This window comes from Merops nubicus, unplaced genomic scaffold (assembly GCF_000691845.1).
Source record: "Merops nubicus isolate BGI_N331 unplaced genomic scaffold, ASM69184v1 scaffold26143, whole genome shotgun sequence".
Taxonomy (NCBI): domain Eukaryota; kingdom Metazoa; phylum Chordata; class Aves; order Coraciiformes; family Meropidae; genus Merops; species Merops nubicus.
The window spans coordinates 7,248-18,594 of NW_008598636.1; the positions used below are offsets into that span (position 1 = coordinate 7,248).

General features: G+C 38.1%; 1 protein-coding gene across 1 annotated transcript in view; it reads left to right on the forward strand.

Moving 5' to 3' along the window:
- Window positions 1–145: 145 nt before the first annotated feature.
- LOC103769889 (PR domain zinc finger protein 2-like) overlaps window positions 146–11,347 on the forward strand; it is a gene marked incomplete at its 3' end in the record, with an annotated part of 12,273 nt that continues 1,071 nt past the window's right edge. The window contains exons 1-3 of the mRNA XM_008937130.1: window positions 146–154; window positions 8,149–8,266; window positions 9,485–9,588. Coding sequence (XP_008935378.1) covers window positions 146–154; window positions 8,149–8,266; window positions 9,485–9,588 — 231 coding nt within the window. The remainder of the gene's footprint in view (window positions 155–8,148; window positions 8,267–9,484; window positions 9,589–11,347) is intronic.

Below are 11,347 nucleotides of genomic sequence, written 5' to 3' on the forward strand. Positions count from 1 at the left end.
ACTACAGGTCTGTGTGCAGTTTCAATTCTGTGTGAATTTGTAGGTAGGTACGTGTTACAATTGTCTGTTTTTCTTTTTAGGGTTCATGTAATCAAAGGAGTTTCTTTGTTGTGTGTATCTTTTCAGAACACAACAGGAATTCAAAATGAATCAGGTGAGTATAACTGCAAGACTTTATCAAAATGCTTAGATGTTAGAACAGTTAATTATTAATAAGATAAGTAAATAATCCACTAAAAAAGAAATGTTCTTTAAAATCTTCAGTGTAATTAAATTTAATAGGCCTTTCCACAACGTGCATGCTTGCGAGATTTATTTTCTTTCATGGATTTAAGTTTTTCTGTGTGTGAATTCCCTTTTGCAGCATGTATGTTATTGCTGCTGGCACCTCTTGTAAGAACACCTCTCCAGGAAAGTTATTTCATCTTGAAGTTCTAGGTAATAATTCATCTCCTTAGAGAAGAGGCTTGAAAACTGAAGGCTTCTTTTTTAAAAGAAAATAAAAAATTAACTATATAGCATTTCAAATGTGCAATGAACACAGAAATGGGGTGATCAGGAAGTTTCACACTTTTCTGGAAGCTGAAGCATTTTGCCTAGAACGCAGTGTAAAGACCAGGAAGGTGCATTTCCCTTCTGGTGCAGAACTGTGCCGTGTGGGTGCAGGAGCAGCCTGGCTGGAGGGTGGTGTTCTAACTGGTGCCAAATGTACATGATTTTATTTTGCATTATTCAAGCAGGAATTGTACATCTGTGTGTCTGCCACGCACAGTTGTGTTTCTTAAAGAAAATTACAGGAAAAGTACATGTTGGCTTTAAATTCTTGTCATAAGTATGTCTCTCTTTGGATGATTTTCCTGACGTCTCTTTGGTGTGAGAATGTGAACGTGGGATATTGTACTGAAGGACATCCATTTTTAATTTGCTAAAAAACTTGTCTATGCACAGAAACTTTCTTAGCCAGAAACAACCAAGGTACACAGTAGTCATGAAAAATGCTTTATAAAACTTCTGTTACTGATGCCTGTATCTAATGTGTCCTTTTGTTGCCCTTTATGCCCTTAATTGATCATCACCAGTTAGCACTTTGCTGAAGTATGTTCTCACTGAAGTTATAGAAGTGTATATGTAATATAAGTAATTACAGTGGGAAATGGCTTGGTGGTATGTTTCCTGCTCTGTTTTCCTTTGATTTAAAGGAAAAAATCTTCAATATTTATGTGCCTATTTAAGAAGTAAAAGGCCCAGTACATTCTCTGTCAGAACCTTGAAATATGTGTTGTAAGAATATATATTTGTATTATATCTATAGATAAATAGAAATTATTATATGTGTAATACAAATAACATTTACATTAGCATACTTTGAAGCATTAGTAGTCTGGTTTGGGGTAGTGAGGTTAACACTTCCTTCACAATGTATTTCTAGGGAGACTTGAATTTTTTTCACCTGTAAGGTTTGTTTGGAATGCACTCAGTGGCATGAAGCAAACAGCCCATTGCTCTGTCCACTTGAGTAATAATCCTGCTTTATTAGTTGTTCTGATGAGGTTTGGATTCTGATAAAGTTCTGAAAGCTGTAGATCCTCATCTACTGTAGTTGTTATCATTGGCTGTTTCCTTCCCATCTGTGTGTCCATGTCCCCTCATGTCCTGTCTGTTTTCATCTTCCCCTGCCCTGGGTCTGTTTCTAGAACTCAGATTTCTGTGCTGTATCCAAAAGTCTTCATCTTCCTTTTTGCCACTGCTCATGTTGTTTATGCAGTGCTGTGATGTATGTCATCTTACAATTAAACAATGGGGTGACCCTGCTTCTGGGAGTGGGTACAATAGCTTGGAGTCCTTTTTGGTGTTTCTGGCATTCACATTTAGTTTCTAAAGTGTACAGAGCTCATATGGCTCTTTATAATTCAGTAACCATTTATATTAAGTGTGTATTTAGCATCAACCCTGTGGTGTTTTTTCTTGCAGTGCCTTTGTCATTTCATTCACTGTTGACAAGTTGTAGTGCCAGGTCTGTATATGAAATGTTTTTGCCTGATGCCAAACATCTTTCAAGTGTTCTGTTCTCCTCTTTCTTTTGTTCTGCTTATCTCTGCTTTCGGTGTGACTTTGGTGACCCTGAAACTAATTGGGCTATTGTTAATTTGGGTTATATGAAAAGATTCCCAGTTCTGTTCTTCATCCCACTGAAATCTTGAGATGGTGAAAGAAAGCCTTTTCACAAATCCTTGGCTATGGCCTTCATGTTGTAAGGAGGATTTAAAAAACAAAAACAAGAGAAAGCAACTTTTATTTGAATTAATATTTTTTTGTTTCTTGGAAGATTGGTATCTCAGGATGGACAGTATGTAATCTTTATCTCGTTGAAAGAGATCTGCCTTTAGTATGTAAAATACTTCAGAATATGCTGAATAATTTATTTTACAAGACCCCAAGCAGATGGGGTTTTGCTTGGTAGCATCACTGCATCTCAGGCTGCAGTAGGCCAGAGCAGGGAGTGTGTGCTGCCTGGAAATCTGCACAGGCAGTGGTGACAAACATGGTGAAGGAGCATGTTAACTAATTACAGCTGCACTTGTCCTAAAACTGCCTCCCTCTGTTTACTTTGAATGTTTCAACAATTATTCCAGGTATTTCTAATACATTTTTAATTTTCAAGCACACACAGTAAAATTGTTACGAAGAGGGATAGCCAGATAAAGTTCTTGGACAAGCAGAGTCCTTTGGGCTTCTGAGTTGCCTTGCTTGTGCTAGCTGCCTGTTTGTGTCAGCAGTCCTTCCCTAGTCTCTCCATCTTCTCACAACTACCTCTTCTAACTTCTCCGTTGTGTTCCCCTCTTCAATGACATTCATTTGTCTTTTAATTTATCTTAATCCTGCTTCGACCAAAACATGTCACTAATTGAATGTTTGTTACTCATCACTTTGTTTGGGATGATTTTTCTCCTTTTCACTCTAATCTCTAATCATCTGTAAACATCTTGTTGCAGGTACTGTTTCTACTCTGCTTAAATACTGCTTGTAACATTATGGTCTAATTTGTGGTTGGTTCAGAGGTACATTTCATATTGAAAGTGGTGTGAAAAATTCCATAATGTGTTGAAAGGTGCTGTCAAAGTGGACTCTGGATTTGAAGCAACTAGGAAATGTAGTTTCAGTCAAGGCACCTTTTCAGCCCTCAGATACTTTTTTTGCATTTTTCTTAAGTGACTTCACCCTGGCTAATTTGAATGCTAGCAATGTAATATTTCTGGTGAACTTCAGACTAAGAAGCTTAAAAGTCAAATAAGCTTTGAGTGCTCTTGTATTCAAAATTAGAGTCTTGGAATGAGCAAAAAATACCATACTAGGACTTCAGTTAAATGCAAAAGTTGGCTTAGGACATGCACCAGTACACTGGCCTTCTTAAGAGGAGATTTTTTTTTTTTTTTTTAATTAGAAATAATTTAAATGTGATGGTTGTCTTGGTGGAAAAGTGATTGAAATATGGCATTTCTTCATTTGCTAGACAGACGGCCCTTGGGGCCAAGTTGTGATCTGGAAAATGTTTTAATTAGCGATATTTAAATTGTGAATAAAATGAGATTGCACTGATTTGACTGTACAAAATTGTTGTTTATTTTACTGTATAGTGTTTGGTTGGTTATTACCATTCGTTTGAGGTGTGAAATGCATTGTTATGTACTAGGCCATACCCAAATTCCTGGTACTTGTGAAATCCATTAATATGACAGGTGTCAAATGAGACAGAGTGTTGTGTTCTCTGAGAGTTTGATTGATTATCAGGTCTGTGATTTATGTCAGTAGATACAAAAATAAAATTCTAATTGTGTATTAGTCCATACAAATAATCTTCTTAAATGCTGGAACAGCTTGGGGATATTTATGGCTAAAAGGAGGTGTGACTGTTAAGGAGTGTACCAGACACATCAGAGGATATGACACAGTGCTGTACACTTCTGTCTAAATCACTTGAGTCTGATTTTTAAAGTTCTGGTAGGTCAAAATTTATTTGCAGCCTTGAGATTTTTAACTGCTTAGCTAGCTATGGTTGTAAAAAACATGAAACACCAAAACAAAACTCCCTGAAACAAATCAAACCTCAAAATAAAACTCAGCCAGAAGAACACCCCACTTTTATTAGCTTGAAACTTGAAGCACAATGTTGTGATACCTTGTGTCTTGTTCACTCCCTGTGGTTCCCCTCATCTATGCATCTATGTAACTTGTTAGCAACCCCTGTGAAAAATAGAATGGGTTGTCCCCTAATGAAATCATGGGCTGATGTACTGGAAAGACACAGAGGTTTCTTTGATAGGCTGAGGAGTGTTTCTTTTTCATCTGATGAGACATGGCTTCTTGTGTATCAGTTCAAGGCTAACAGATGTCTGAAAATCAGACTTCTTTCATCATTATTTTCTTTTTGGATTGTTGGAAGAGGAAAATAAAACTTTGCTCTGCTTTGAATAGACTTCAGCTATTGTAACTAAAGAATAAGGATTTTATTTTTTTTTCTCCCCCTCCCAAGTCTCTTCACTCTCTTGGACAGGAAGGGATTTCTGGCATTCTGTTCCTCCCATGGTTTCCAATTTGAGGGTCTTTCTCCCCTACAAATAGCTCTCTAGGATGTGTCTGTGCAGCTGTTAGGGCTTACCAAGGCAGCGACAGAATAACCTTGCTGTGACTCCAGTTTTACCATTTTTCTTGTCATTGCTGTAGAGCTGGTCGAAGACATTCTTGTAACTTAACTCAGCAAGTCTCATTCCTCATTGTAGAGAATAACTGCCATGCACAGGACCCTCACATGGGGTGGTGCTAAGTAGAAAAGGTTGAGAAGCTTTATCTGTTTGGCTTCAGAGATAAAACCCTTAACTTTGATAGTATAGAGATAGAGTTCAAAATAAATTGCCAGTAATCTTTCAGCATAGTTTACTTTGTAAGTGCTCAATGAAAAATGCTCCAAGTATTACCCAGGATATGAAAAATACAATCATATATCTGCTTTATGGATATGTATAAAAGCAAGAATCATCTCCAGAGAGTTGTGGTTTACTTGGACAACTGTGGTGTTGCCCAAGTTGTTGTCATTTCTCAGTTTAACAGCAACTAAAGCTTGTTCAGAGCTTAACTCGCATTAGTTACTGCCATCACCACCAAGTTGTTTTCTGTTCCTGGCCAGCATGATCAAAGCTGGATGTCAGAGGGCAGGTGCTTTTTTAGGGCTGTTGCACGTGGCTCAACATATGCCCAGTTCTCACCAAACACAATTCTTTCATAATGTGAGCAGATTTCTGTGGGAAACTTGGCAAGCTTGTACCTTTGAAATTCTGGTCATTTTTATCAGGAGCAGTGTTTTACTGATTATGGTGTGGTAATAAAGAGGAGTTGTTCAATGGCAAGTGTAAGTAGAGTTTACTGTTGTATTATAAAAATAATAGTATGAATAATAATATAAGCAGCATATTGAATCTTGTATGCTCCTTAAAATGGAACTAATCACTTACTAGCTATTTCTAAATAATTTATTAGCTTTCTGTTGCCTTTCAAACTTTAATACACAAAGAGTTTTTAGGTTTTTTTATTAATTATAATCTGCTGGCTAAGGATGCCAAGCTGTTGATTTATTTAGGATTTATGATTAACAATTAGAATACTGAAATAGTAACTTTTATGATGTTATTCAAACCCCTTTATTTTCTCTTAAAAAGCTGATTTTTAGCTTATTCTGTTTGGTGCAGATGGGTAAACTTGACATGCAGATAGTTTAATGTCAGTCTTTGGAGTGAGGTGGCAGGTTTGTAGGTGGCAAACAGAGCAGGAGAAAGGCAACAGACCCAGCAGTAGCTCTGTGTGAAGTACATTAAAATCCCACCTCCTGTAGAGGGCCTTAGGCAGGTGACTGGTCTGCAGTGCATGCAGGTGGCTTGTCCCTGTCCCCCTGGCATTCAGTGCTGGGTAGTGCAGGACAAAGCCATGTGTGTGCAGAGCAGGTGGTGTGTCCCAAAGGCATGTTCTGATACACACACTGGAACAGGGAGTTCACTGCAACAACCTCCACTCAATGGGTGGAACAAGTAACTTCAGTTCTGTGGGCTCTCCATAAGTTCCTGTTTAGGCTTTCCCACAAGTGATACCTTTTCACATAAGGCAATAGCAGAAACTAATTTTGATTTTTTTTGGGGGGGATGGATTAGATTGAGTACGTCTGGAAGTCATCATTTGAAAAGGGAAAATGAAGTATTGCTAATGTATGTGGAATTATCCTCAGTGTGGTGGGCAGCTGATGTGCTGGCTTTGCACTGTGTTCCCAAAGTCATCACTTGTGAGTTTCTAGGCAAGTTGTTCCTGCTACTGAAGCTCTACATCATTCCCTCCTTTGGGCATAGAAGCACAGGGATTTGTTTGGTTTGGAGCTGCTGTGTGCATGTGTTAGGAAGCGACTGACTAAATTAAATGAAAGCTACATGAGCAGGTCTGGACCTTCACACCCAGAGTGCTCTGGAGCTGGAGTTGTTGTTTGTTTTGAAACTTTTAGTTGTCCTTGTACTCTAAGCTGAAATACCAGTTGGCTTTCATTATGAAAATGAAAAAAAACACCTATTTTTCCAGTGTTCCAGCTCTTTTGCTGCATGCTGTTTTAATCAAATAAATGTATTTTAACATGGCAGTTCACATGCCTTGTGTTACTTCTGATTGCCAGAAACATATTTCAGTGGTGTAATTTGGTCAAATGTTGCACGTGCCCTGAAACACTTGTAACAACTCTCATCTTCTGGCTGATCGATGTTCAAAAAGCATGCAGCTAAAAATGTTCTCTACTAGAACCATCAGGTGTTGCTCTTAAAAATACCAGTCTGTCAGGAGCAGTCAGAAACATTTTCTAGCAGAAGAGATCGTATTTAAATCTAGTCTACAGCTGAAACTTAAAATAATGACAACTATTGGTGGTTCTTTTTCAGCAAAGACCAGATCTGAATGCTAGATTATGTGTGTTATAGCTGTTTGCAATGAAATGGCAAATTAATCTACTTCCTTTACTTTTTAAAGTGGAGTTAGACTTTCCAGGCAGGTGAGGTAAGAGCTGGTATGGTTTCCTGCTACATACTTACTGAAAGTTTTGAGTTGTTGATTTAAAAAATGGGATTAAACCTGTTGTTTACAAATATGGTGTGTCATCAAAGTAATTCTAATGCTTCAATGTTTAAGGAGCTGAGGATTTTTTTAGTGACAAGTGATAGATATTAAAACCTTACTGCTGTTTTTATGGAGACATATTTTTTAAAGAAGTCCCAGCATAATAGACTAGGCAGGTAGATCAACTGTGCAATGCATTTTTATCTGACATTTGGAAGCACTTTAGTCAAAAATGGCACAAAGGAGTGTGGTCTCAACATAAAGTAGCATGTGACAATGCTGTCAGTGACCTGGTTACTTGTTAAATGTGGTTTCTTATGGCTTAACTGAGCAATAAAAATAGCACAAGTAAAAACTGTTCCAAGGATGTTCCTGATTACTGTATTAATGAGTGGTTTCAAAGACTTAACACTCAGCCTGAACTATTTGAAAAAAATAGATATTTTCCAAGGTGCAGAACCACAGTACTTCTCTGTTCATTCATCCTTAGGTATAACATTGTAGTGTTGCCAGGTAAGTCATGTTCAGACAGGAAAAATAAAATACCTTTAGCTCTATTGTCCAAGTAACTCACGGGAGAATTTTGAATTTATTTTTAAGGAGAGGCCAAGGAAAATGAATGAAATGGCAAATGGCCTAAGAGAGACATGAAAACCCTTTCTGTTAGATTTACTCACTGTATATTGCTTGTAATCAAAACAGATCCATTAACTAAAGAATCTTTACAGCAATTTTACTTATTGCTGTTTTACGTATCTCTCCAACACAGTCTTAGAACTCTGCATTAAAGCACAAACAGGTGTAATGAAAATAATGGTGAAAACGTGCATGTTGTGATAAAAAAGATAGTTCCATGTTAGCATGTTGGTGGGGGACCCTTGTTGAAATGGCTATTTGGAAATTTTACTTTCAAGTCAGGAGCTTTTGTAGCTCATATGGATCAATCATCTCTTGTGTTGTGGGTGTTTTTTCTGTTAATGGTCATGGCCCTTCTGGCTTTTTGACTTGTAGAACACAAGTGAACCTCCTGTGGCTGTGGAGAGCTTGGATGATGTACCTGAGCACGTGCTTAGGGGGCTTCCTGAGGACGTGAGGCTCTTCCCCTCTGCTGTTGACAAGACACGGCTTGGTGAGTGCCACAACTGTGGACAGAGGAGGAGGGGTTGTGTTCTGCACCTGTCTTACTGTGGCCTCTGTAGAATGCTGCCTCTCCCAGTCCAATCAATATAAAAAGTTCAACTTATAAGGACAGATTCAGTGCAGACTTCAAAGTTGCTATGTGGAGCAAGGTGATGTTTCAGTAATCTGTGCAAAACGTGGGGCTTCCTTCTTAACAAAGATTAATGTGGGAGAATTTCCATGGGAGTCAGAACTGCAGACTTCATGTGTGACGTTGAGAGCTGGTAGCTTGAGGAATAAACCTGACACTTAGTAACAGGTTATAAACTCTTGGAGCAAGGTTAATCTTTTCTAGTGTGAACCTGATCTAGCATGGTCTGAATGAGAATGTTATGTTTAATTAGCATTTATTTGTCAATCTGTTCTTAGTTTTTATGCTACAAAATGTGAAAGGCAGCTGTCGATTTTCAGTTTGGCTAAATCTTATTAGTAAATTTGTGGGCAGATGCATGTACAGAAGTTCTTCACTAGAAGTATGATGAGACCCTGGCCCAGGCTGCCCAGGGGAGCTGTGGATGCTCCATCCCTGGAGGTGTTCCAGACCAGGTTGGATGGGGCTTGGAGCAACCTGCTCTAGTGGAAGCTGTCCCATGGCAGGGGGGTGGAACTGGATGGTCTTCAAGGTCCCTTCCAACCCAAACCATTCTATGATTCTGTGATATTTTAACCAATCCTTAAATGTTTTGGTTTTGTTTTTAAAATATTCTATTAATTAGTTTCACTATGATAGTGAGGGTTTAATTTGAATGGCATTGCTTCAGAAGAAACAAACAGGATTTTTGTTTTAATGACATGTTTACTCAGCAAAACAGCTGGAATCTGGGACTTTGCAATATAAAACCTGTTATGCTTTTATGGTATTTTGAATATCAGCTGAAGGACAAGAAAAATTGAGGCTTTTTTTTGTCTTCAGAGCTACAGTAGCCCATGAGCAAAGAATGAAACCACGTAAATGCTTAAACTTTTAATGATTGGACTGAATTTTGGGGAGAGGATTATTTGAATTCATTTTCGCTAATATTGATTTCCTTGTTGTGGTCTTAATATTGTAGAGAACTCCCCAGTCTGAGACAGACAGGTGTAGTGATGTTAAAAAAACATGAATTGAGTAGGAGATATGCTTGAGGTAAACTAGATTAATTTTAACTACCAGTATGTGTCTCTTCAGGTGTCTGGGCAACAAAATCGATTTTAAAAGGCAAGAAGTTTGGACCATTTGTTGGTGACAAGAAAAAAAGATCTCAAGTTAAGAGCAATGTATACATGTGGGAGGTAAGAAACAGCTTATAGATGGAAAAAGGTATCTGTCCCTAGGTGAATGTTGTGTATTGAGCCTGTAATTTTTCCAGAGATTTTAGAAACAGACATGATGTGAAATAATTGCCATCTATGTATGTCTGCCATCACAAACAGTTATTTATAGGTGCTTGGATTGAGCAACCATTCTGAATTAGAAAGCTTTAAACTGTTGACATTGAAATGTCTGGATTAATTTTCTTACAAACTATCTCTGGATCACAGAGAGTCTATTGCTGGTAAAACTTTGATTTGTTGGGTTGAACCCTGAGTGATTTCCCTTCTGCAACTGAGTACCATCAACTGCTTATGGAATTAGGGAAATCAGGAAGATATGGAATCTCCTCAGGAAGCCACAGCACTCCTCCTCATTTAGCTCTTTGAAAACCAGCTTTGTTATGGGAATTGGTTTTGCTTTTGGAGTTTTTATAAAAAGTTCTCAACTGTTGCAGTATTTCTTGTGCTGCTTGTGTTTGGGCTTGCCTTAAAGCAAATACTGTCTGGACTGCTGAATAGCTCTTTAAGCTCCACTGATAGTCATAAGACCTTGGGTATTAAATAGATTTCAAAGTGTAGATGTCTGTCTTGATCTGGAGTTGAATCCCATCTGCAGCATCTTTAAGGCAGCTCATAATTACTTCCAAAGACTTCTTTGGTCTTTCTGAAGATGCATCCAGTAAAGGGCTTTAGCAAAGTGAGTGGTGGAGGAGGAGAGGGATGGAGGAACTATGGCATAGCATGTTATGCAATAGAACTTGATAGTTTACAGATTTTTAGGCTAAAGATACTGTTAGTAGTCGTTATTCTGGCTCCTGGCCTGCAAAAATTGAGCTATTTAAAATACTGGATACATACCCAAAACTTAATGTTAATCTCTGTAAGAGGAATTGATCTAGAACAATTTCCTATCAATGTAAAAAAAAAAGCTACTATTATCACAAACTCCACTGCATAAGGTGTCTCCAATTTTGATCTAATACAAGGGCACTCAGCAAGATGGAATCAATCAAGTAATTTATTGACCTTGCAATTGTTTTTCTCAGTGCTGGATTTTGAATGTTCTCAGTGGATATGTCTTAATATTTATTTTTTTAAAATTTGTGTTGAGAAATGGTAGTCACAAATAAGCTGTTACAGAGGTTCACAGTTTGCAGTGCAGGTGATAATGGGAAGCCTTGCTAGTTTTCAGAGTAATTGTGTGTTGCTTTAATACTGATTTTGAGTTAGAAAATAGCAGCTAAAATGAGACAGCAACAGTTGGCCCCGTATGCTGATACCTGAAACTACTCCAGTGTCTTAACTGTAAGGAACTATGATGTGCAAAGGGATGGTGGTGTATGGGAGTAGTTGGGTATGTGGACCTCCAACTAGGATAACAGCCTATTTCCACCAGAATCCCATTTGTTTCTTTAATGAAGTTAACCTAAATAAAAAAATCAGACCTCTAAAAGCTGGCACCTCCAGTCAGATTTAGTAATTTTGAACTGTCATGCTAGAAGATGGTCCTGAAAAGATGAGGTTGGTGTCAGCGTGTGCTTGTGTCTGAGGAGAGAAATAGAGGCTTGGACATATTCTCATTTTCTGTCAGAGAAAAGCCACAGATAAGAAGATGAGGGAAAACTGCAGGAAATGCAGTCTGCTGATTCAGAATGGCTGGCACAGCTCTGCTGAAGATCTTTATTGTGGTTCACAGCAATCACTTAAAGTTGCAGTGCTGTGTGGAGGAGTTGGAGCT